This window comes from Danio rerio, chromosome 14 (assembly GCF_049306965.1).
Source record: "Danio rerio strain Tuebingen ecotype United States chromosome 14, GRCz12tu, whole genome shotgun sequence".
Classification (NCBI taxonomy): Eukaryota; Metazoa; Chordata; class Actinopteri; order Cypriniformes; family Danionidae; genus Danio; species Danio rerio.
The window spans coordinates 30,264,811-30,292,500 of record NC_133189.1 but is presented as its reverse complement, the minus strand read 5'-3'; the positions used below and the strand labels follow the sequence as shown (position 1 = coordinate 30,292,500).

General features: G+C 33.8%; 1 protein-coding gene across 7 annotated transcripts in view; it reads right to left on the bottom strand.

Moving 5' to 3' along the window:
- Positions 1 to 27,690, bottom strand: part of slc36a1 (solute carrier family 36 member 1) — a 146,441-nt gene that overhangs the window by 98,371 nt on the left and 20,380 nt on the right. For 5 of the 7 annotated variants that reach the window (XR_012389768.1, XM_073921867.1, XM_073921868.1 and 2 more), the window contains exons 2-11: positions 24,778 to 24,887; positions 23,389 to 23,497; positions 23,221 to 23,311; positions 19,971 to 20,059; positions 17,377 to 17,466; positions 16,422 to 16,506; positions 15,516 to 15,734; positions 9,010 to 9,108; positions 8,758 to 8,924; positions 5,931 to 6,100 (exon numbers count right to left, since the gene is read on the bottom strand). Coding sequence is in view for 6 of the 7 variants with exons in the window: in XM_073921867.1 (XP_073777968.1) it covers positions 5,931 to 6,100; positions 8,758 to 8,924; positions 9,010 to 9,108; positions 15,516 to 15,734; positions 16,422 to 16,506; positions 17,377 to 17,466; positions 19,971 to 20,059; positions 23,221 to 23,311; positions 23,389 to 23,497; positions 24,778 to 24,805 (1,147 nt within the window). In the remaining variant the exon portion in view is untranslated. Of the gene's footprint in view, positions 1 to 4,843; positions 6,101 to 8,757; positions 8,925 to 9,009; positions 9,109 to 15,515; positions 15,735 to 16,421; positions 16,507 to 17,376; positions 17,467 to 19,970; positions 20,060 to 23,220; positions 23,312 to 23,388; positions 23,498 to 24,777; positions 27,432 to 27,690 lie in introns of those variants that run through there. The other 2 variants (XM_073921864.1, XM_021481161.3) reach the window with 2 other exon arrangements.

The following is a 27,690-nucleotide window of genomic DNA, read 5'->3' as shown; positions in this document are numbered from 1 at the left end:
TTTACAACATTAGAACATTCTGTTTATCAAGTAGCCTTAACAAGCATAAAAATCACATAAACAGAATCAAAGAACTCTGTGCGTGCTTTTCTCTACTTTTTCACTTTTAATCTGTCTCTCTCTCTCACACACACACACACACACACACACACACACACACACACACACACACACACACACACACACACACACACACACACACACACACACACACACACACACACACACACACACACACACACACACACACACACACACACACAATTCCAAAACGTATTGTAAGAAATGACAGAAAATGATTAATTATGAAAACAAAGGTTAACCATATGCATGAATATGTATTCTACATGTTTAGTCCCAATGTGACACTTAAGCCTAAGTAAAGTAGATGAAGATTAATAGGCTGAAAGAGCGTTCAAGACTGCCTCCTAGTGAAGAGAACGCTACAGGAGTAAAAAAAAAAAAAAAAAAGAAAAAAACCCCCACCTCTGCTCATGTGAGATCACAACTCACGTGTCACGCAGGAATTAACAACCTCCGCTTAGAAGGGAAATCAATACAACTGCTAAAAAAAGACCAATCTCAGATATTCCTAACAATATATTTAAAGGCCTGGGATGTAGACACGTGCTAAAAGCAGAGTGGTTTGGTTGAGGATGTGTCCCATTCAATTGCTATTTTAAAAGGAGGCATGATTGCTTTCATCTTCAGGCAAAAGAGGCACATGCTCATGTTCAGTAGCTGACTGACCACTTTCTGCGAAACACAGAGCTCATTTATTTCCTGCACCCCATCCGAATATCTGAGTCACATGTGGAAAACATTCTCTGTTGTGCTCAAGGTCCAGCTTATTTCAGAAAAAGAAAAAAGTGACAAAAGGCAAAAATAGACTTCGGTTAACAATGACAAATGCTCTGTGAAGTGCCTGAACAACCTTGAGCTGCGGTGAAAAGGAGACGGTTTGACACACGCATGAGCGCGTGCAAAAGCAAATGAGTCGTTGAGAACACTTCTGACTTTTGACGCAAGTGGCCCAACGGTTGATGGATTTGGTTTAGAGATCGCTGAAGTCACATGAAAATCCATTAAATCACAACACACTATTCTTATTTTTTATTTATTATGAATGATCTTTGTACTATAGGCTTTTTGAATGAAACACTGTTAAAGATATTTCTCAGGATTTTGTCCTCCAACTGCTCCTATTTGTTGTACCAAAGTCCCTGAAAGGCTTTAATTCTATTGTCTTTGGTAGCAGATTCACAAACATCACATCCAAAGTCTTCTGTTTTGCTTTGTTTTGATTTCATTTTTGATAGTATGTGAAGTAACTGAAATCATTCAGCATAGTGATATGCAATGGTTATGTGGCTGTGAGAGCCACATTAGTAGCCCCAGAGTTTTCGAGCCCCGAAAATGGAGCATTTTTGAAAACGCTGAAAAGATTTTGGTTTTAAAACGCTGCTTCTCCATGTCAGTGGGAAATGAAGACATCTAAAGGCATGGCTGCAGACGTTCGCCTCTCTGATTGGGGCTTTTCCCTCAATAATAAGTCCACAAAGTTCAGTCTTGCACCCTTTCCTTTAAGACTTTGCAAGTTTGATATGGAAAACAAACTCCAGAGGACACGTTGGGTAAATCTTCAAAGGGAACAGTGTACTTTATAACCTCATTCACATCACCATGGCTACGTTGTTTCACTATCTTAACAATAAAATAAAAAAAACATCATATGAGGAACTGCCTATTTTCATTTTGATATTAACAACTTAAAAGACACTCGTGTAGGTCCACATTTATTTGACTATCATCTTCACTGTATGCATTTTTATAACAAAAAGGAGCCTATAAAATAACTGCCTTCTTTCATTTTCTTCGAAAAATATGAAACATACCCTCTCTTTTGCTGAATATCAGTTTTAATAATTAACAATGACCATTATAAATGTATAATTTACAATAAGTCTATACAATATAGAAAATAAAGACAAACAATCAGTCAAATGTGCAGAATCAGTGTACGTGGTTACATTAATTAATATATTAATTTATCTTTGCTCTCAGCCAAAACCTGTTACATGAGAACAAGTAATAGATTTAAAAGACAAAAGAGTCATTAGATAGAGAGAAGATTAATTAATATCACGTTTAACAACTATAGTGAGATGAGATCCAGCGGAAGATCCTTAATGAACTGTCCGACGTGCACAATTCTTATCTGGGGAGGTATGCTTAAAGCACCCGCTGACTGCCTGGAGCTCAGACGTCTGCATATGCTGCAGCACATGCCAGAGTGTGTGTGCCATCACGTGATGTGCATTTTTAGCGATTTAGTGTGGACTGTGGTTTTTTCATAAACGCTAGGTGAAACGCCAGTGTGAACATGGATCATTTTCGTACAAAACACCGTTTTAAAACTGAAACATATTAGTGTGAACAGGATCTAATTGACAGGGGCCAGTTGCACCAGCAGTGCGCAAGTTAAAACGTAGCCTAGTTGTGACTTAGGGACACAAAGTTGCAACTTGCGCAATACTAAATATTTCTGTGTTGCTCCACTGAACTTTACGTTTAAACGTAACGCTACATTCCATATTTACGGCAGCCTCCCCCCATGTAAAATAGTAGAAAAGAAACAACATTGAGATTAGTTTACATTTAGATATGATAATATAGAATGATCTACTTCTACTCACAGCCTTTTCCCCCTCCAAAATCTTGCATTGTTTTTCGGTTTGTGAAAGAAGAAGATTTAAATTTTCTTTCAAGGAGTGTTTTGTGTTAATTGTAGTCATCAATTAAAACGAGAATTTCTCCATAACCGAGTTCTTCTCCCTGTGCTTTTCTCTTTCGTGTGTTTTTCTTTCATGATATAAAAACTAAAGTACTGTTTTCCTTGCCATTGAGTTGCAATGGTTACTACTAATGTTTAAATACCTATATTTCGAATGGTGATCAAAACTGACTGGAGCTACCTGTGCATTATCTATGTGTGTGTGCACAATATTTTAATTGAAACATTTATTAAATATCCAGTTACATACACTGTAAATAAAAAAATGTTTAAAAAATTATTTCACGTTTCTTTTCTGGCAGCCGGGGTGCAGGAAAACCCCCCCGCCGTTAAATAACAGAGATTTACTGTAAAATAACGGCTGTTAAATAGCAAAAAATACTGCAAAAATGGCAGTTAACTAACAGAAATGTGCTGTAAAATAGCGGAAGTTAAATTTCAGAAATTATCTACCAATTTAATATTCGGTATTTTACAGTAAATTTCTATTATTTAACTGCCGTTAATTTACTTTTTTTTTTGACAGTGTAACTAAAAAACTAAAAATAAAGAAAACCAACAAAACATTGTCCATGCCCCTTTGTTACCTGATGTTAAAATACATGTTACTTATATTAACATGTTTTTCCAGAAGTAATGACTACTGTATATTGTTTGGTTCATGTAAATTTTAATACAAAAATACATTAAAAAATTTATATGAGACCTTCCAAGAAAAAACTGCATCTCTAGCATAATTTAACTATGAATTTACAATAGCAAAAAGTAGCAATCAAGCTTTTGTTGATTGTAGAACCACAATATTACTAAAATATCAACAAAATTTAACTAACCATGTTATTTGTTATTTTTAGTAAACTATAGATTATTTTCAATAAACTTTTCAAAAACTTTAATTCGGTCTCTGTTTCTCTCATGTTATGATTTTTGTCATGTTTACTGAATCACAACCATAAATCATGATGCACAGCTGCATAACTGGATCATTGCAGGAACCATGAGAGGGAAAATCAGCAACTGAGGCCCAGCGTGTTTGCTCAAAAGTGAAGAAAATGTACACAAGAGAAATGCAGCAGGGATTCTCACGTGCAAAACAAAGTGAATCTGATAAAACCGCTGATACTGCATACCGATGAGCAACGGCCCACTTAAAACCACTGCATAGCCTACAAATAAAAACATGTTCCTCTTGGATAGCAAAGAAAAACTTTAGAGTCATTTTTGCCAAGTCATTTCAGGTTGAGTCTGAATCGGGTGTGAATGTGACACAGATACCCATTTCTGTCTTGATGAATGTGAGGACATAAAAAAACGCTAGCAGCTTTAATTTTAAATAGTACAACATCATTTTAATTCACTCAAACCTTCTGAACAGAAAAGGACAAAAGATAAAGAGGAAACTTTCTAGCTTGCAATGCTTGTATTTGCACTCACCCTCAAATGCATACCTGTCAACCCTCCTATTTTCCAGGGATTCTGTAATTTACCATTCTATCCTGCATTCTGTTAAAATATTTTCCCCATATTTGTAATCTTTCTATGAAAGGTGGCAGTAACATCTTTTACACAAAGCCAATCCTCACTATACACCACATGCGTCAACCTCAAGGCCCATGGGCCAAATCTGGCACACCATTTCATTTCATTTGGCTGACGAAAGCATATGATTCACATCAAATGCAAATTTAAGTATTCTTGCAAGTGAGTAACATACAACGCAAACTGGGTAGCACAAATGATGTTGAATGCAAGATGCATTTTTCGCAAACACACAAAAAATGCTTCAATCATCTTGCGATATGCAAAATATTCAACTCTATCAAAAAAACTGTACGAGGTGAAAAGCATCCTGGGAATACTCTAGACTGAGTAATGTGGTGCAAACCCAGCATTATGATAAAAGCCCATGTTGCTTTATGTTGTATATTGACTAAAACTACATCTCCCATAATGCTAGTAGTTTCTTTTGTGACCCATTCAAAATTATTTGTTGTTCACAGTTCTGCTTCTCTCAAATGTGATAGAGTTTCAGAGAAAGATAATGACTGGTGTCTGATGATATTTGTCTTTGTTATTTTTTTATTTGATAAATGTGAGCTTCTTAAACTAATAAAATGACTCATGTCAAAAAAACCCAGAAAATTAACATCTATTTTACATTTATCCAGGTACATGTATGTATCTAGTTACTTTAATATGGTACAATGAGATAAAGAGAGACAATTATTTGAACAGTATGCCAAGGAGTAGTAAAAGTGAACGCTCTCAGTGAAAATAAGTTTGAAAGCCCTGCTAATCAAATAGTACCAAGAAACCACCGGGGGGGGGGGGGGGGGGGGGGGGGGGTTTGCTCTCAAATATAATGTAAAATGTAATTTACAAGAGTTGCTCAAGAAAATTATGCTTTTGATTTTATTCGCTTATGCTTTTGTGTTTGTTTGTTTGTTTGAAATGTTTTTAACTTATTGGTACAAGAGCAGCATTCCCTTCTTTTGCATTGAAGCCATGCACCGTCACCCTTCCTATGCAACCTCTGAATTCACATAATTTAATTCACATAACTGTATGTGACTGTGGAAAGCACTTCGTAATGATATGAAGAATAAAAAGAGTAATACGGTACATGCAATTTGAAGAGGAGCAAAAATAAACAGACAAATACATCACATGTCCAAATCAAACATGGCATGCTTTAGCATAATCACAGCTGATTGTGTTTTAAATTTGCACAAACAGTTAGAAAAGTAAATCAAATGCTTGTCATTATAGATCTGAAGGTCTTAAAGTGACACCTGTGTTACTCAATGTTAATAATTTTTTTTTAAAGAAAATATAAAAATAAGGGATTTATTCCCAGCTCTTCATTAAATAACTATGGTAATTTTAATCAGAATCAGTGTAGGTTTATATTTATATTATAAAGTAATGAAAAAGTGAATGAAACTTGATAATTGGGTTCAATATCTGGTATTAGTTTTAATAGGCTAAACTAATCTATTCCATACCTGTCAACATTGAGATGTAAAAATAAGGGATAACACCCCCCTGTGGACACAGGTATGCAAATGTAGAACACTAAATTTGATTGTGTGTGTGAAAAAAGCTTTAGTTTTGTATTTGCTGTAGTTCGACTCACATGTGAGGCCTACAAGAGCCACGCGGATGCTGAGGTCTACCATCAATGCCCATCTGGGACCACATCGCGCCACCGCTGGCGGGATCAGGATTTCTGCTGACACGTAAAACTGCAGCGCGTAGGTGATGTAGATACCAAAAGAGTAAAGCAGCTTCACAATCTGATATAACCTGCAGAACAGACAGACATCGCATACCTTTCTTATTTCTCAAGCTATTGATGTCAAAATCATAAAGGTAAAGAAAATGAGAAGCATAAAAGGAATAGATTACAAATAAAAGTATCACAGAGGTATCACTGATATCTGTAATAATCACGAATGCTCTTGAAAGAGCGTTTTGGTCTCTGTAGTGACACATCAATCACTGCACTGCCGTTAACAGCAGCAGAAGACTGACACCTCTGTGATTGTGCATGGAGCCCACAGCTTCTCATTCCACATCACTGGTCCCTGCTGACAAACTCTAATGGCTGGATTTGGGCCTGTTCCCACTTTCAAAGTAGTTTGTGGGTCAGCTTTTTTGTTGTTGTCAGGGCACTGACTCATTCAAACTGCTTCATCTCTACAGTATATGACTGATACAAACAAACCCTAAATCTTAAAACTTTCTAAAATATCGGCAATTCGGTGTATAGAGCTAGCAAAGAAATGAAAGTAGAGTTAGAGTTTAGGCAAACAAACAAACAAATATATAAACATTTCACTCGTATTACTTTCATATATTTTCCAATATAATGGTGTTTATATTATATTCTGGTGATCAGCTGTATTGCTCCAAAATTCAGCTTCAAATAATCATTCAGAAATCATGCTTTTAGAATGCTTTTTAAAATAGAACAGTTTTGTGACAATATAAACATATTTACTGTCACTTTTGGTCATTTATGTGTCCTTGCTAAATATTATTATTTACAAAAATGGAAAAAAAAATCCTGAACAAAACTTTATTATTTCTCCCTCTCTTTTTCTCTTTCTTTTTTCTTCTTTCTGTATTTTACTTTATGGTGGGTTTCAGGCATACATGTATAAGAGCTATACTCAAGGTGTGAATTATACATTGACGATCAGGGTGGTCAACATTTTCAGTAAAATATCAGTTTGTGTAATGCTTCAGTGAATCAAATGTATGCACTTAACTAAATTATCTCTAATTTATTAATGAAGCATATTTACGTTTTTCAGTGTTTGTGGGATATTTAGTATATTCTGACCTACACTATCCTCTGATTAGCCATTTCAGAGGTTACTGTAGGTCAAACTATACAAACTATGTTCCTAATTTGACTTTACTTTAGGCTTTTTGTTGAAACAAACACCTATTTTACCAAAAAATTGTCTTGTGAACACTTACTGTACGATGTACATCGGTGGTCTAGCCATGCTGTAACTTGACCCTAGTTTGCATAGACTGGTGCGATTATGCATTTACAATGGTATAAAACGTCATAGGTGAACTCAAATGTGATTATATTATATATTCATTTAATTATTAATATTACTACTTAAGGGTGGCATAGTGGTGCAGTTGGTATTGCTGTTGCCTCACAGCAAGAAGGTGACTGGTTCAAGCCTCGGCTGGCTCAGTTGGCATTTCTCATTTCCTCTAGGTGCTCCAGTTTTCCCCACAGTCCAAAGACATGCAGCATACAGTAAGTGCACTGGGTAAGCTAAACTGTCCTTAGTGTATGTGTGTGAGAGAGGTGTATGAGTGTTTTCCAGTGATGGGTTGCAGCTGGAAGGGCATTCGCTGTGTCAAATATATGCTAGATAAGCTGATGGTTAATTTCGCTGTGGCGACCACAGATTAATAAAGGGACTAAACTGAAAAGAAACTGATTTAATAATCACTATTATTTAAGACCCAGATCAAAGCAAACCATTTCTCACTATTTAGAGACTGGGGACTGACCCCTCATTCATGTTGTTTTGACATCCTTCAAGGGGGATCAAGCTTTAAATAGGGGGTTCAATACCCCCCAAAAACCCCTGTAATTCACACCCTGGTAATACTGAATATATCTGTATAAATTTGCCATAAACCGGAAATTCCTTATGACTTCATTATAGTCACCCGTTTCCATCTGAAACAAAATGCTGAATAAGGGGCAGAGTTTTCCTTTAGCAATAGCATTTTCACTTGCAAAAAGTAACTTAATAGTAATAGAAAAAGGTATCAACGCCAAGTTGTCAAACTAACATCACCTACACTGAATACATCCTTTCCAGAGCAGAATTTCTTTCCTCCAGATTTTGATTAATGATAACAAGTTTTACAACCCTATGGTTCTGACTCTCTGCTATGCCTAATTTTGGCCTTGCCAGCTCCTAAATTCAAAACCCCAATAGCTAAGGATTTTATATTTTATTTGTCTTGTCTTTCATGTTCCTAGACCAGGGATCAACAAACTTGTTCCTGGAGGTCCGGTGTCCAGCAGATTTTAGCTCCAACCCTATTTAAACACACCTGAACAAGCTAATCAAGGTCTTAGGTATACTTGAAACACCCAGGCAGGTGTGTTGAGGCAAGTTGGAGCTAAACCCTGCAGAGCACCGGACCTCCAGGAACGAGATTGATGACCCCTGTGCTAGACAGTGCATAACACAATACAAAACATTTTTTTATTATAAATTAAAGTGATTGTTTACCCCAAAATACAATTCTCTCATCATTTACTCAACCACTTGAGTGTAAAGAAATTGTAAGGATTTTTTTTGGTGAACTTTCCCTTTGACCTGCACAGATTAATTGTTCATCTCAAGAGCAACAATCTGAGTAATCAAAGACTTGATTTGATTCGATGACTAACTTAAAGATCCAATGCTCACCAGCACAACGGTAGGTTTAACGTGATGCTGCCCCGAATTTCTTCTCCGAAGCCAATATAGCCGATGGTTCCCAGAGAGATGTAGAGGAATGTGACGATGCCCATGCCAAGATACAGAACCTTGGTGAAGTTTCTGGGATTCTGCATCTTATTCTCAAGTGGAAGCACCTGTAGATGATGAAAACTGAGTAAGAAACCATGTTTTTCAACATTTCTGAAGTGACACACATATCAGAGCAAGGGAACAACTTACAACTCCAATTCCCTCAAAGGCGAATATTGCGGTTCCAAAGAAAAGCGGATAGTCAGCTCCTCTTCCTGCCAGCGGGAGGTTGATGGGGTTTGGAATATTCTGACAATGCAAAGCAAAAGGAGAAAAAATAATGCCTGACAGTCTGTGAGACATAGCAAATATTTCAAAAAATGTTTACATGAATTTATAGTGGATTGAAAAAGTCAGATCATCAAAATGCTTCTATTTTGCTACAAACACACACAGCTATAAATGCACATGCGTACATATAATTCTGTTGTGCACTGCAGTATGATTTTTTTTTGTCTTTTTAGTTTTGTTGACTAATGTTTTAGTGGATGCCATGATACATTTCTTTTTTAGGTTTTTAAAAAGTAAGGCTAAGTTTAAAGCAAGGTTTAGGGTTCATACTTGGTTATTATCTATAGCTCATGTATAGATCAACAATTATTATTTCATAATTAGTTAATAAACACATATTATGCACATGAGTAAACGGACTGTAAAATAAAGTGTTTCCATAATTTTAATAAAATTGAGTAGGAGAGACCGGGGATGAAAGTAATGTGGTACAAAAGTTATTATATTTTTATTATAACCTTCACTTTACCAGGAAAGACACATTGACATTAAAAATCCGTTTTACAAGAGCGTCATGGCCAAGATTAGGCAGTATACAAGTCACATGGATCTAATAGACAACAAACAAAAAGCAATTAACAGTTCACATGAATTACAAATTGACAAACAAACTATTCAAAACATCTGTTTCAATTTTTTGCCGGTGTCCTGCATAGTTTAGCTCCAAATTCCCTCAATTGGGATTTAATGGGGGTTGGAACTAAAATATGCAGTACACCGGCCCTCCAGGACCAAGTTTGGGCAAATCTGATCTAGACTAATTATTATAATACCTTTCTCGGAAATTAGTTGAAATAAAATAAGTTGACTTGTTACTGTACTTCTTAACGTTAATAACATATTTAATTTTTTTTAAGTGAGAAATAACAGCATTAACTTGAAACACAAATCTTCTAAAGCATGATCAGATTTTAATGTCTGTTTTTGCTTATTTAATGCACAGTTGCTATAAAAACTTATTCAAAAATGTTAAACTGTAATATAGATTTATATTTTAATTACTGCACAGTTAAATAGTAAGTATTGAATATTTCCTATTCACAACACATTGTACCTTTCATGATAATTTGGCAAAACTTAAAAAAAAAAAAAAGTCTCCAACTACTGACACACTACACTGTATAAGCAGAGTTTTTGGAGTACAAATGCTGTGCAAGTGAAATCATAAAACACTGAATTTACAGTAAACTCATAATGCGTTGTGTGCTGGTTCAAGAAGCACTGAGAGGAAAGATTATGTGTTCTTTTGACAGCCCTGTAAGCGCACTTGAAACTCTTGACTCTTCACAAAAAATGTTTTGCGAACAGTAAACCAATTTGCAATCTTCAGCCAACTTCCTCTTGCTGTTTCCACCATGACAAATCTTCTTTCCTGACTGAAAAATTGTTACCCACTCGCTGGTTTCTCAGCAGCAGCCTGGCTGATTACAGATGGAGGTTCTGATTTAAAGCATTTAAAGCTGTTCAATAGGAAATGGGCTTTATAAAACAACCCTGAAACCTGTCATTGGCGCTTAACTCTTCATCCATAACATCTGAGGCTCAATCAGCAGCCAGAAAGGAAAAAGCTTGGTCCTGACGATTGCTTGGGACTGATTATCTATAGTTGGTATCCTTTTGAACCTTTTAAAAATGTTTTGCTAGAAAAATGTTATAATAACTAAAAAGCAGTTGGTTTAATAGTCTGTTAAGCAATGCATTTTTTAATGACACATATAGTGTTGCTTAAGCATTATACCTTAAAAAGTGGTAACAAAATAATCATTTTATTGGTCACAGTCAGAAACAGTGCCACGTATATTTTGAAATTGTCAGTTCTGAAAGAAATTATGGTGCGGTATCTCCAAATTCATAGTGACAAAATATTGCCAAACTTTCGTTTAGAATACCAACATGATATTTTTGGATTTTTAAACTAACAAAAGAATAGAAAAGGAAGCCTATGTTATTAATCTTCTGATAATATTTACAAGGTACCATTTTTACAGATGCAAATTTATTAATCAAAAACTCTTTTTATCCTGCTATGCTAATATAATTACAACATTTTATGAACAACACAGCTAATAAAATAGCCATTACCAAAAACTTTTCTTTACTTGAAACCTTCAAGATTCTGTAATTCCACACGGCCTTTACCCTTAGTATGCAGACTTATACGTATATTTGTTTGTCTTATTTATATTTAGTATTTGTACATCTCTGACCTTTTTTTTCTTTTCTTGCCTTTTTGTATTTGTATTGTTCTGTGCTCTGTTTTTAAGCATTAATAGTAAATTATTATTCATAATAATAAAAAAGGTCTTTGATTTAAGGTTCAAATCCAAATATCTATCAATCTGTCAATCTATCAATCTATCTATCTATCAAAAATGTTTTTGTTATTACTACTACTACTACTACTATTATTATTATTATTATTATTATTATTTACTTTATTACTTTCTTTGGAAACTATTAATCATTTTCTGACAATCCTTTTAAAATATTTAGCCAAATAATGTTCTGGTAAGCCACAATTTAATCTAAATTGTGTTGTGACTTTTCAAAGGAACTAATTTAATAATATGAATTATAATCATGCATAATGTAGTGAGTTTTAAGGTTGTTAAAAGTTATAATAAGCAATACAAGTTATAATGTGCATAATTCAATAAATGTTTAAATGACACTATAACTGTTGTCAACTTTATACATTTTTCCTTTTCAGTTCTGGATAGTGTTCATGTTAAAGAATTTGTGAGGATCTGTTTTAATTAGTTTCTTTTTCTGTCAAACACAAAAGTAGATATTTTAAGAATGCTGGTTGCTAGGATTGCCCACTGACTTCAACAGCAGAAAAAAAAATTATAATGGATTCCGATAAACATATTTTAAATAAAAAAATATCTTCTTTTGTGTTCAAAAATAGTTTTTTTTTAAATTACTTTGATTATTTTCAATAGATTTTATTTAACCTTTTTTTTTTTTTTTTTAAATACAAAAACAATACAAGGGAAATCCTCTGGTATAAACATAGCAAGCCCAGCAATAGATCAAAAAATAGAAATAAATGAATTTAAAAATTAAAGTAAATAAATATTAAAAGGGGGTATACGAATCAATGCAATCCCAATGTTCAAATGTAATTATCAGAGTATGAGCAATTGTTCCACTAAATCTTTAGTATAACACTAATCAGTTTTGAGGAAATCCAGAAAAGGTTGCCCTACAATTTGATTTTGGTTTCAAGGAATGTATCCTCTCAAGCTGAATGACTTGATACAATTCATCTATCCTCTAAAATGGGTTTTTAAAAGTGAAGCGTGAGTAAATGATGACAAAATTTGATTGCATGGGGTGAGCTATCTTTATATCACACAACAGCAACTTTTTGGGGTACTGAAAATGCAAACACTTCAAAAAAACGGTAAGGTTATAGTCTCTTCGTAAACTATAAATGTGAATTCATAATATAGTTTTTGTGCATCTTTTTAGCAGATCCGTCTTAAAAAAAAAAAGTCTGGAATTGAATTATTGAATTGGATTGAATTGAATTATGTACTGACATCACTTTATGCATTTAAAAATAATTATAATGATAAGCTATGGACAAAAAACCAACCAAGTGGTTGTGATGCCTGTAAACGGGTTAAAAGATTTATTATTGTGTAATTGTACCATTATCTATTTTTTTCCTCTTAGCACTGCAATTTTTCACACTGTACGATAGGGTTGCACAGTCTATTGTTTTGACATCAACACTGTGATGTGCACATCTGCAATAGTCTCATCGCAGGGTGTGCACAGTCACAAGTGATTTGTGGATAAACCGCAAAGTTTAACCATAATAGAATGGAAGTTTATGATTGCACATGTTTTAAGGCCTGTTACTGTGTAAATATTTAGAGTCAATTTAGAGCATTTAAGTGCGAGATTCAATAATCTCTCAAATTATTTGTATTTAACATATGCATTAAAGATTATGCAATACTATTTTGTGTTATGTATACATTAAGAGTTTTATTTATTATGTTTATTAACAATGGAGTTTATTTAATTAGGTGTTTTATTAATTATGATTTTTCCAAGATACATTTAGAATCCCTTTTAATTAATAAAATCAAGCACTGTTTACTACATTTATATCTTTGTTCTATTTACTCTCTGTTTTCAAATTGTTCATACAAAATTATATTTTATGTAGATGCACAAACATACAAAAAAACCTTATATTTCCAGCATAATAAATTATTTCTCATTTGTCCCTTTTTTGCACATTTTAGGGTCTGTTACTGTGTAAATATTTCTAAGTTAATTTAGAGCATTCAAGCACAAGATTAAAAAAATTTCTAGCAATAATTGAAATTAATTGTATTTTACATGAGCATTGAAGATTACCGCAATGCTGTTTTGTGTTATGAATACATTAAGAGTCCTTACAAAACCATAAAACAAAGCACTGTCTATTTCATTTGTATTTTTGTTCTATTTTCTCTATTTTTCTTTATGTTTATATAATATTTGTTTATATAAAATTATATTTTATGTAGATTAATAACCATTAAAAAATCTTTAAAAAAAACTTATACTTATAGGGATTATTTTTTTATTATTATTACAATTGTGGTACTCTTTTCAAGTGTCACACTAATTTACAAGTTATTTAGTGTAATAACACATCCTTAAGTTTGCAATCTCTGAGTTTCTCAGTTTAAAAGTAAATCAGGTTTAAATGGTAAGAGTTTCTGTAGGGACAAAAGTAGCACTATTATTTATGCCCCTGAAATTTAAAATGAAAATGCAGTTTAATCTCTTTTTTTTCAAAATTAAAGACAAAATATGTTTGCAGTTAACAAGATCATAGTCTGAAATATTTACAATAAACAAGATTAAACCAGGAAATCTAGCAAATATTGTCACTTTTGACCCACCCGTGTGTTACTTTCGTCCCTGCTGATGACATCAAAAGTAACAAGGCGCAACTTTTCTTCAAAGTGAAGTTATATTGGAGTTGTTCTACATTGAAACAAACAACACCTGATCTTGATAGACCACTCTTGTGAGTTAGTGACCACAGCAAAATATATTTCTGATAAAAAATTATCTTTTAAATATAGGTTTTTATGAAAAATGGTACTTTGTCCCCGTTCTCCCATAACTTTTATAATTAAAAATACACCATAATATAATTACAAGTTAATTAGCTTTTTTTTTTTTTTTTTTTAAATCATTTTAATATATTTTATTTTATTTTTTAATCTTTTAAAATTAGGTTTTTATGAAAAATGGTACTTTCATCCCCGCTCTACCCTAACTATAAAATATACAATTATATAATTCTAAGTTACAGAGTGGGCACTGCGGTAGCGCTCTCGCCTCACAGCAAGAGAGTTGCTGGTTCAAGCCTTGGCTGGGACAGTTGGCATTTCTGTGTGGAGTTTGCACGTTTTGTCCGCGTTTGCGTGGGTTTCCTCCGGGTGATCCGGTTTCCCCCACAAGTCCAAAGACATGCGGTACAGGTGAATTGGGTAAGATAAATTTAACAGTGTATGTGTGTAAATGAGAATATATGGGTGTCTTCCAGTAATGGGTTGCAGCTGGAAGGGCATCCGCTGCATAAAACATATGCTGGATAAGTTGGCAGTTCATTCAGCCATGGCAACACCGGATTAGGAATTAAGCCGAAAAGAAAATGAATGAATACATGAAAGTTATTTTTTCATTTTAATATATTTTATATTAGTAATAAGTTTTGTTTATCTAAACTATTAAATTGCCTTTCCTGAAAATTTATGAAATAAAAAAAGTTAATAATAATGAAATATTAATAAAAGTTTTCTTTGGTAAACTTTTGTAGTAGAATTATTTATTTTTTACGTTAATTACATATTTCAAGTATTTTTTATTTTATTTTTTTACTGGAGATATAAGAGCATTTATTTGAAACACAAATCTTCTAAAGCCTTAGTAATTACTAATCAGATTTTAATTATCTGTTTTTGCTTATTTAATATAACTTCATATTTAATATAAGTTTATTTAAAGCTAAATTTTATGTAGATGCACAACCATCCAAAAAAAACCTTTAAAAAACTTATATTTCTAATATAATAAATTATTTCAGATTTTTTCAATATTATTTAGCAAAAAAAAAAAAAGTTTTATGACAATACATAATCACAGAAAGACGAAATATTTAAATGTATTTTTTGTTTAGTTTTTGTCAACATCATACAGTCCAATCGTGCGACATTTGTTTCCAGAAAATTGCTATAAATTACTCATTGTATTGTATGTACTGAATACCAAATTGCAGTCTTAGGCTACTACACTTCAACAAATTACATGTACTGTACTCTGAGTGTGTGTTTCCCGTGTCTTACCGTCAGACAGTAGTAGTATATGAGGACCAGGCTGGCACACATGCAAATGTTTGCTGCAAACGACAGAGGAGCCAAATACTTGAGGTTGCGGATGAAAACCAACAAGATGATGAAGGGCAAGAAGAAGACCATGTAGAGTCGAGAGTCATAGCTGGGCACCGGCACAGCGGTTTCATTGTTGTGACAGTTCCCGGTAGTTGCATTGGCAGTTTCAACCACCTACAACATGCAAAACAATGGAGAGTTACTTTTATAGTAGTAATAATGATCTGATTGATTCTATATTGTATTTCGAGTGAATTCTAAAACTATCGACTAAAGTTAAACATCGTCTTGTTCAGGAAAGCAACCTTGGGTGACTGTTTAAGTGAACTGAAAGTCAATGCCGCCCTCTTGTGGTGACAAAAGAAATTTACACACATTATTACATTTATTTTTTATTATTTGGAGCTTTTGTCCATTGACAGAATATTTGATGCTTTAATAGTACAAAAATATATATTCACTGTAAATTTAATCAGCAACCTTAGCGTCTACATGACTTGTTTTTACTTGGTTTTCATTTTATAAATTAGGATGTGAACAAAGTACTCTTCTTCTGTATAAGTTGGCATGAGACTTTTATTACAGTATGTTGAAGTGGTTTCAACTGAAATGGGCTATTGAGTAGGGTGCAAGGCTTAATTTTTGCACAATGTTCTCTCGTGATATAGGTGCAATAGAGAAGGACTGTTACTCCAAATGAGAAGGTAAACGGTCAGACTTTAATTTACGATTACCAAAATAAACTTTTTTTCTTTCAGAAGATTAACTTCCGCAGATTAACTGTTAACCTAAAGAATAATGTGTGCTAGCAAAAAACACATTGTGAATTTGGAGTGCATATGAACTTTAGATGTCTCTCACCTGCTTGACATTGTCACTGAGGAACACAAAGTACACACAGCAGAAGCCCAATTGAGTAATGTTGAGGAACAAGTTCACCACATGTCTGAAAAACCAAACACAAAAAAGAGAAACTATTTTTTATGTTCAGGTACATACATCAACTATTTTCTGTTCTTATATAACGTGAATCCTGAAAGTCAGTTAGACAAACTGTCTAAGGGGGGGGGGGGGGGGTTGTACACACATAACTAAATTCACATTGTTAATTATTTTTATTGTTGAAAAGTGACAGCAAAGCCATTTACAATTTTTACTAAATATTTTCATCTATTATTTTTATACAGTTTCTACTGAAACTATCCTGAAAATATATATAAGTAATTATAAGTAATTATAAATAATAACAGCACTAAATTACATGACTTAAAAATAAAAAATGTTATCTTAAAAGGATAGTTCACCCAAATATAAAAACTATGTCATTATTTACTTACTTTTTTAACACAAAAGATACTTCTAAGAATGGAAATCTTTAACCATTGACTTTCATAGTATTTTCTACCAAGTGCAAGTGGTTATGGTTTCCAGTATCCTTCAAAATATCATCTTTTGTGTTCAACAGAAAAAAACAACCTCAGGGTGAGTAAATAATGACAGAAATTATATTTTTGGGTGAACTATTTTGAAGCATCTTTAAAAACATTCTAAACAAACCCAGACTTTTAGCTTACATTATTGTCTATTATAAAAGCACCTTAGAGAAAGCAGTCAAACACTTATTGAACATTTTACACCCGATACTGTAAAATGGAAACCGAAACTGCTGTCATGTGCAGGATCTGAAAGCCTGACCTAGCACAAAGATCATGTGCTGAAAGTCGTGACAAACAAAGATTATGTTAAGACGCACACAACCGGTGAGTCAACTTTAACACACTACTGAACTTAAAAACTGCCTTGTAAGCACTGTTACCTTCCCCATATAGAGTGTCTGCTTAGCCACGACACGTTCTCCATCCCATACTCCACTGCATCACCATAGGAAAGAAATGGTTTGCCCAACCTAAGAGCAGATAATAATAAAATTAATTAAATGAAACAAATTTGAGACAAACTGAGACAAAAATAAAGGTCAGACATGCTATTTTGTTTAATAATATAGTTACAGCCTTATTCCAAAATAGATTAAATTCATTTCGTTCCTCAAAATTCTAAAAACAATACCCCATAATGACAATAAAAAAAAAAAAAGATTTTTTGAAATTGTTGCAAATTTATTACAAATAAAAAAAAAACATCACATGTACAGAAGTATTCACAGCCTTTGCTCAGTACTTTGTTGATGCACCTTTGGCAGCAATTACAGCCTCAAGTCTTTTTGAATATGATGCCAAAAGCTTGGCACACACATTTTTTGGGAATTTTTGCCCATTTCTCTTTGCAGTACCTCTCAAGCTCTATCAGGCTGGATGGGAAGTGTCAGTGTACAGCCATTGTCAGATTTCTCCAGAGATGTTCAATATAATTCAGGTCTGGGCTCTTGCAGAGCCACCCAAGGACATTTACAGAGTTGTTGTGAAGCCACTTCCTTGATATTTTTGCGGTGTACTTTGGGTCATTGTCCTGCTGGAAGATGAACCTTTACCCCAGTCTGAGGTCAAGAGCCCTCTGAAGCAGGTTTTCATTCAGGATGTCTCTGTACATTGCTGCATTCATCTTTCCCTCTATCCTGACTAGTCTTCCAGTTCCTGCTGCTGAAAAACATACCCGGAGCATGATGCTGCCACCACCATGCTTCACTGTAGGGATGGTATTAGCCTGGTGCAGAGTAATGACTGGTTTTCTCCAAATGTAACGCCTGGCATTCACTCCAAAGAGTAAAATTTTTTCTCTGGTCTCATCAGACCAGAGAATTTTGTTTCTTATGGTCTAAGGGTCTTTCAGATGCCTTTTGGCATATTCTAGGCAAGGAGTGGCTTCCGTTTGGCCACTCTACCATACAGGATTAATTTGTTGCACAGATGGCTGTCCTTATGTAAGTTTTTCCTCTCTCCACAAAAGAACGATGGAGCTCAGACAGTGTCATTGGGTTATTGATCACCTCCCTGACTAAGGCCCTTCTCCCCCGATCACTCAGCTTAGATGGCCGGCCAGCTCTAGGAAGAGTCCTGGCAGTTCCAAACATCTTCCACTTAGAGATGATGGAGGCCACTATACTTATTGGAACTTACAGAGCAGCAGAAATCTTTCTGTAAGCCTCCCCAGCCTTGTGTCTCAAGACAATCCTATCTCGGAGGTCTACAGACAATTCCTTTGTCTTCAGGCTTGGTTTGTGCTTTGACATGCACGGTTAACCCTGGGACCTTATATAGACAGGTGTATGCCTTTTTTAAATCATGTCCAATAAACTGAATTTACCACAGGTAAACTGTAATTAAGCTGCTGAAACATCGTAAGAAAGATCAAAGAAATTAAGGCTGATTTATTCTTCTACAGCTCAGCCTATGCGTTGACGCATAACCCTACGCCATGGCCGCTGGCGTCGCAGACGCGCACCTATCAAAAATGTAACTACTCACTGCAACGACGCATAGCGCAAGCTCTTTGATTGGTCGGCTTGGTAGAGCTGAAAAGTCTGGGCAGGACCGAAAGCCACGTGAGCCCGAAAGAGCCCTTGTTTACAAGAGTGGAGTCCTGAAAGCTCCGGATGGAAAGTTTTCTTTTGTGTTTACCTTTAAAGATTAAAGTTGCACGTCCGTCGGTTCCTGCCTCAAAATTAGCGAGTTTGGGCCACTTGTACATTAAGGACACGTTCAGGAAAAACAAAACACCAGCGAAGAAACTCGAAACAGAGGAACATTAACACCTAACTGCCAACTAGTGTTTCAGAAGTGTTATTGCAGAACAACAGAAACAGCACGCAGAAGTATAAATGCACAGCTACGTGAGTTGTATGCACCGTGGGTCACGCCGATCACTTGACGCAGAAGTATAAACCAGGCTTGCATGTGAGCTCAATTTAGAGCTTCATGGCAAAGGCTGTGAATACTGATGTACATGTCATTTTTTAGGTTTTTAGTTTTTAATAAATTTGCAACAATTTAAAAAAAGTTTGACATTTTTTTTACATTGTCATTATGGGGTTTTGTGTGTAGAATTTTGAGGAAATAAATGAATTCAATTTCAATTTTGGAATAAGGCTGTAACATAAAAAAAAGTGGAAAAAGTGAAGTGCTATAAATACTTTCCGGATGCACTGTATACTTGTATAGAAAAAAAAAGGAGAATAAAATGTAAAGTTACAAACAAAGATCTCTGACACTCAATGACTTGGTAAGCAAGTAAATGAATAAATAAATATACACATTTTTATAATATCTGCTTGAGTCTTATTAAATTGGGAACTTTGAAACTTTAAATAACATATATTTGTATTACCTTAATTTTTATTTGTAATTTGTATTTGTATTATATTCATGTTTGTAAAACAGTAACTATACTGTAGCTTAATTCAAATGATAACAGACAAGAAAGTAAGGAACAGAAGCATGCATTTCATCTTCTTACTTTGCGCTCAGATGATGTGCACATTTGACGAGAAGGTTCATGCAATGTACAGCCACAATCCCCATGATCAGAAGACTTAAGGGCCCAACCTGCAGAATGAGCAAAGACAGCGAGCATCAAACCATTGAACAACCAAGCATATACAATCCGACACAACACTGACTACTACTGTTACAATATCATACAGAGCATGAATGTCAGAAACAGCCTGAAGTTTAGGGCGTAAACTGACAATGGTACTTGAGATCTGACATATTACTCGTACAGAGATGTACTGTAGTAGCCACTACAATTTGCATAATATCTGTTAGTTTAAGAGATGGTGGTGGTTTTGGCTTGATGGTGAAGCAACACCTCTATACTCTACTGTTATATAAATTGTGCTCCCAAATGTGCATTTGTTTTAGTGCAAAAAAAAAAAAAAAAAAAAAAAATTCTTCAAAAATGGCAATGTTTACAAATCTGCTTTGTATAAAATACATTTTGAAATGCTATATATTCTGTACTCTATAGATTATCTATGATGTTTTTGGCCTTGAAATACTATTATTATTATTATTGTTGTTTGTGTGCAAATTTGATTACTATTGGTTTTGCTTATTCTGAGTGTTTACTAGATTTGCATCTTTAAGGAGAATAATTTTATATTGTCTCCTGTTTATTGTCTTGTAAAGAATATTGGGCCTGGAAATAGAATTTTGTTTGGTTTATGATGAGTTGAACTAAAATGTGTTGAAGTTAAAGCTTGTTTGCTTTATTTTAGCTTTTTCTCTTTTTCTCTTTATTAATATATTGAGTTGGTTGATTAAACATTTGATTTTGGTTTATTTAATTGAATTATACATTTGTTGAAACTTTATTTATTTATTATTTTATCAAATTAACTGTAGTTGTAGTTACAGCAGTAGCTGTAGTGGGGTTTTCTACCCCTGGCGCTCAACCCATCAGAGTGTAGTAGGACAAGTAAGGTGACAGAATCACAGAGTTTATTTTATGATTATTGTTACTGATCATTATTTAATATTAATGTGGAGTAGATAAAAGGTAGAATTAAATAAGCTTATGCTTATTCCAACTGTTTTTGGACATGTGCAAGTTAAAATAATTTTGCATTTTGCTGTGCTATATTGTTTTTGTTTTACTTCATTGTAGTTATTTTTGAAACAAAGTCTTCCTTTGATGACAAATAGAGTTTTTAGAATCATTACTCCAGTCTGCAGCATCACTTAATGACACACATTAATCCATCATAAATCATGAAACTAGAAGCTGATTTATGACGAAATTGCATATTAGCATGAATGTTGACTTTGAACGATAGTTTCTATTTTTATTTTACACTATACGTTCTCAAATAGTTATTTTCTGCTTAATAATTTTCATAAACAATTATTTTACCATTCTTCGATGAAAAAACTAAGAACAATCTTTCTTTTTGATATTTGATATAGAATCCTTTTTGAAAACAGTTGATGATGTCTAAGACTTTTGATCATTTTAATGTACCCTTGTTGAATGAAACTATTACTTTCTTCATCAACTGGGGCAAAATATTGAATCTATATAGCCAAAACACTATACGAGGAAGTGAAAACATGAACTTCATGTCCAGAACTACTCTGACATTAACTTCCTTGCTACTTTATTGTTTTATAGTCATATCGTGAACATTTGAAAATCAGGTCTACATTAAAACCTATACCTAAAACAAACATTTGGTAAAGATCTTGTGAAAAAGAATTTTATTTTTGAATATTTAAGTATCCAAAAATGGATGTCAGAACATTTCAAATGATTTAAAATTCTTTGTTCCAGGAAAAAATGAAAATGAAAAAAGGGAATTTGGATCAAATAAAATGTAAACTATTAAATGTGATATTAAACAGGGGAGTGTATCTGATGATGTGACATGATTCTGATTGTTTATTTTCAAGACAAAAAAGACAAAAAGGTCAGAAAAATATTAAAGTCAGGCAGTGAAGCAGTAAGTATCCATCAGAGACGTCTGTGAAACTCTTGTCAGATTGTGTTTTGTTGTTTGTGTGTCCTCAGCTGATGCTGAGAGAGGTTTTAGGGGTCTTCACAGGCTGAAAACATTACTCAGCGGCACAATGACACAAACACACTTTACACTGTGTCATACATGCAAAGAGAAGTCGAAGGAAATGATGCTCAGCAGTTTGCAGTGTACAAAGAAAAAGAAAAAAAGTCAAATCCTAGTGATTGATAGGGCTCAGAATTAGTATTAGGCATACAATTGTTTGATAACATTTAGTTTTTAACTTAGCTTGCGTTATAGATAAGAATAAGGTTTCGAAAGGCTGTTGAAATAGGTGTGCTATTGCTCAGAATTATGGATATGAAAAAGAAATGACGAAGGATGCGTTGCAAAACTAAGGAAGTTTGGGGTCAGATTTTTATATATTTATTTATTTATTTTTGTTTCGAAAAATGTGATATACTGTTTATTGAACATGGGAGGACACATTAAATTAATTAAATTAAAAGTGATACTTTTAATGGCGGCTAATAATTCAGCTATGTCATGATATATAAAAATGTAATTATTAATTAAATATGTTCAAAATATATATATATTATTTACTGCATTTAGTATAAAAAATATTGCAGCCTTCAAAAGAACAATACATTTCAAAAACAAACTCTGTATTGGAACCGTAATATTATTAATTATATTGTGATAAAGAAAAAAGTACATATTCTATCAATTAAAATGTAGAATTTTTCATGAACTTTTTCATAAAGACAAAGCTATGTTTATTGACCAATATTATTTTAGTTAACCAGCATTTTAGCATAACTGGGTAACTATTTTAACTTGTATTAATAGTGCAAGTCCGCTTTGAATATCAATATGCTATGGTTTTAGATCATTTTAAATTGGTTTTATTTTACTTTTGTTTGTTTTAGTTCTAAGGTAAAATTTTTTAGCTACTTATATTTTAATTTCACTTTTGTTTAATGTATTAAAGTTAAAAAGAAACATTTGAACTGTTCTCTAAAAAGCAGGCTAACACACATTACATTACCATAATACTTAGAGGAAACAAGAGAGAATAGAAAACGTAAAGCTGACATGGTGTTTGACATAAGAAAATCATGATCATCTAAAGCTCAGCAATTATCCAGCTAGCAATTATAGAAGATAACCAGAGTTCAAGAGCGGAGGAGTTGAAAATAAAAAAGACAACACCAGGCATTTATTTCCAAATTCAATTTTCCATCTTACCAGGAGTCCTGCGTTCCTGACAGCCAGAGGCAAACCGAGCAGCCCTGTGCCAATATTACCTTTTAGTAAATGAATGATGGTCTGTAAAACACTGAGAAAATCCCCCAAAAATCAAAACAGGTATTTAGGAAGAGAAAAGTTTTAATAGGTGAAGATCACAGTGCTTACGAGGATCCAGTTCTTCCCCCGATTCGTTCATATTCTGTTTGTCGTGAACCAGGCGAATGGATGGGCTCGTCTTCAGTCGGGCTCTCGTCTCTTCTAGAAAAGTCTGGGCCTATACAACCAACACACAAATATGGCTTTCACATCACTTTTATAAAAAAGTAAATAAATATACAAACAGTTAAAGTCATAATTATTAGCCCCCCCTTTGAATTTTTTCTTTTTAAATGATTTCCTTAATGATGTTTAACAGCAAGGAAATGTTCACAGTATGTCTGATAATATTTGTTTTCTGGGGAAAGAATTATTTGCTTTATTTCAGCTAGAATAAAGGCAGCTTTTATTTTTTTAAACACCATTTAAAGGTCAAAATTATTAGCCCCTTTAATCTATTTTTATAGTCTACAGAACAAACCATCATTATACAATAACTAGCCTAATTACTAATTAGGGGAAACCTCACTGCCAGCCATCAATCCTTTATTTTCTTTATTTTTCTGTTTTTTTTTTCCCTTAAACCTTACTTTGATCTGCTTTGTTGATTGTTGGGTTAATTAGTCTTAGGTTAGTGTTGTGTATTTGTTGGAGAACGTGAGTTTTTTTAAATTTTTTTATTCTTACTTAGTTGACACATGATTTGTTTGATTGTTTTGGTTGTAATAAATGTGTTAATTTGGACAACTTAGTTCATGTGTACTCTTTATGTTGCGTTCCCTTGATGGATTAAATCTTTTGTGTTGATTTAAAAAAAGGGTTTGTAATATAAATTGAGATAGACAGATAGACAGACAGACAGACAGACAGACAGACAGACAGACAGACAGACAGACAGACAGACAGACAGATAGATAGATAGATAGATAGATAGATAGATAGATAGATCTGTATCTATTAGATACAGATTTTGATGATTAATGTCTAACCATTGATATTGATTTTAAGCATTAAGGTGTAGACATTGTAGATCATTTTAAACCTCTATAATTTCCAATTTCCTTTCCAACTTTACTTTTAAATAATAATAATAACATTTTGAATGATTACCTGTCATGTGATATTTGAATTAGTGCAGCTCAGAATAAGTATGCCATTTTTTTTTTTTTACATGCATTATATCTGTTACACTAAAAGACAATGGAAATATATCTGACCAATTTTTTTTTTTTCATTTTATTTGCATAAAAAAACGCATTTGAAATGTGCACACTTGTATTAAATATGTTATCTATGTACATAAAATCACTTTTGTAAATAGGAATTGGCTCATCTTTGGCCCTCATACATTTACAATGCTGCTTTTCACCAAGTAATTCCAAAAAAAAAAAAAAAAAAAAAACAACAACAACAACCGGTGCAAAGGAAATTCCCATAATGCAAAGGAAATTGGTTTACCATCCTGATAGTTGATATCAGAGGCCATGCTTGCTTTGGTGGGGTGTAATTTTCCACTGATAGCTTCACTGATCAAAAGCTTCCCTGCGGAGGCGCTGCATCTACGGGCACTGTGATCGCAGACAAATGAACAGAGTTAATAGCCCTCCCGGAACACACGCATGACGCACAATCTGCCCTTTCTGCGTCATTATATTCTTCATCATCTCTGGAGGCTACAAACAAGATGTGTATTTCAAACATGCAAAATGGCTGTGCGGGCAACATCGGTTTTGTTTGACACTTTAATATAGCCATAAGAATTTCACACAGAAGCTCAAAATGTAGTTCATCATTCTTTGCCATCACCCTTAACATCACAGTAGTAGAGAAGAATAAAGTTTTTTGTAAATGCAAGTTGTATTTGTTTTATGGAAGTATTTACAGGATTCAATGCTAAGGATTTTTTCTACTAGGCTGATGGGAGCAGTGGATCACATTTTGACTTGCCCTGCTAAGATTTTCACTAGCCCCACTAAAGAAAAGGTTTATAGCTATTTCTTAGCCACATGTTTTAAACAATGTGTCAAAAATTTAAACTTTAAATATCTTAAAAATGTTATTGAATGCAAAATGACCAAAATTCTATGCAAAACAATAAGGAGCAGTATGGAAAATGTGCAGTTATTTTATTGCAGTTCTAAATTATTTAACAAAAGTTTGCTGACATGCCAAACTGATGGCAAACATCACTTTATTTTTTTCGTTGTGTTGTACCCATGTAAATGTCTGCTTCAAGATTTTAACCTCATATTTTGATGTAGCAGCTGCACAGTGGGTAGCACATTCGCCTATCAGCAAGAAGGTCGCTGGTTCGAGCCTCGGCTGGGTCAGTTGCCATCACTGTGTGGAGTTTGCATTTTCTCCCTGCGTTTGTGTGGGCTTCCTCCGGGTGCTCCGGTTTCCCCCACAGTCCAAAGACATGTGGTACAGGTGAATTGGGTAGGCTAAATTGTCTGTGGTGTATGAGTGTGAATTAGTGTGTATGGATGTTTTCCACTTATGGGTTGCAGCTGCATCTGCTACTTAAAACATATGCTGGATCAATTGTAAGTTGTAAGTTCATTCCGCTGTGGCGACCCCAGATTAATAAAGGGACTAAGCCGAAAAGAAAATGAATGAATGAATTTGATGTTGCTGCCATGTTGCCACCTCTTCACTGTACTGATTGTTACAAGTTTATGAGAAATAAATAACGTGCTCACAACATCCAAACAGAAAGGGGCGTAGCATCCCCCTCACTTTTAGAGACAGACCATTTAGAAACACGTGATTAATAATTATATGAATGTAAACCTTTGGATCTCATACAACCGCTACACCCTTGCAAACAGATAAGAGAAACTGAAAAGCAGTATGGTGTTTACAACAACAGAGATGGCGGCAATTAAAAGCTTAAAAGCACAAACTGTTTCTCAAAAAGACTGTATTTGCACGTAACTGACAAATTTTCGCAGGCAAGTGAAACTTAAAGCCTCCTTCCAACCGCACACGACATTTGGATACAACAGTCGGAATATACCCCCTTGTGGCAGTCGCAGAGAATTTTCAGTTTTGTCGTGCACCATGGGAGAGAAGATGCTCGCGGTGTCCGAAATAAAGGAGTACAAAAGCAAGAGCCTTTATTCTCTTTACATTCCCCATGGAATGAATGAATGAATACAAGAAACTCACAGACAGCTTTTGGAGGGAATGTGCAGACATAATAAAAACATTTTATTACTCATTTAAGAATAGACTAATTTTATAATATAGACTTTTTCTGATTTAAAAAATAACGACAAAAAACACTATTTCTTATCTCACACGCACAGACCTGCTTGGAAAACACTGAAATACATCACATCCGGTCGCATACAGTCTAGTCGCAGGAGTTAGAATATTTTAACGCATCTGCAGCTCAAATTGGATTCGAATTTTCCACATACGGAGATAATCGGAACTCCACACAGCTCCCGGACTACTCTCAATTGGAAAGTAATGAATAAATTGTTGTGCAGTGAAAAATAGGCTTAAGTGACAAGGCAGTACTGGGTCGATTGGGCCAGTAACGATCCTGTCTACTGTCCAAAGCATCTCTCATGCTGGCGGCGGGCCATCAGGTAGTCCTTATTGTTGAGTCCTAATTTGGAATAATTAATATTTGTTTATTTTTTTTATCCTATTCTAATCAATAAGGATGCATTTACTTGATCAAAAATACAGTAAAAATAGAGAAGTATTAATACCATTTAAACATTTTAAGTTATTTAGAGTTAATACACATTTTTACTAATTCTAGTAAAAATTCTAGAAAAAATTCTAGGACTTTTCCAGAACTTTTTCAAAACTTTCAGGTAAATATTCATGACCTAATTTCTCATGTAATGTCTGCGTACAAGTAATTTTTTTTTCATATGTAATATCTTTTTTTTTGCTTTTTTTTTTTGCTTTGTTATTTTTTTACAAATTTTTTAGAAATGTTTGTGTTTTCATAAAACCTATAAAAATAGTACAAATTAGCTTTTAGCCCCCAGAGTATCTTAGCCCTGTAGGTAAGAGATAGTTTCTGGACACCACACTTAAAAAACGTAGCTTGAATTACGTATATGAGTGAAAGAGAGCCGAAGCTAAAACTGCGAGTTACTTTTTTACCCCACACAGAGAAGAGATAAACTGCACAATTGTATTTAAAATGAACCCAATATTATCACCTCAAACATATTCAAGTAAATAGATTTTTGTTAAACAAATTCATTTCCCTGACTTTTCAAAAATATTTTGGGTTGGTTTGTTTGTCCAAAACTTTTCCAGGCCAGGAAAATATCTTGTCATGAATTTTCAGCATCATTATTCTTCAGAAATCAACTAAATAAGATAATCTGTTGCTCAACA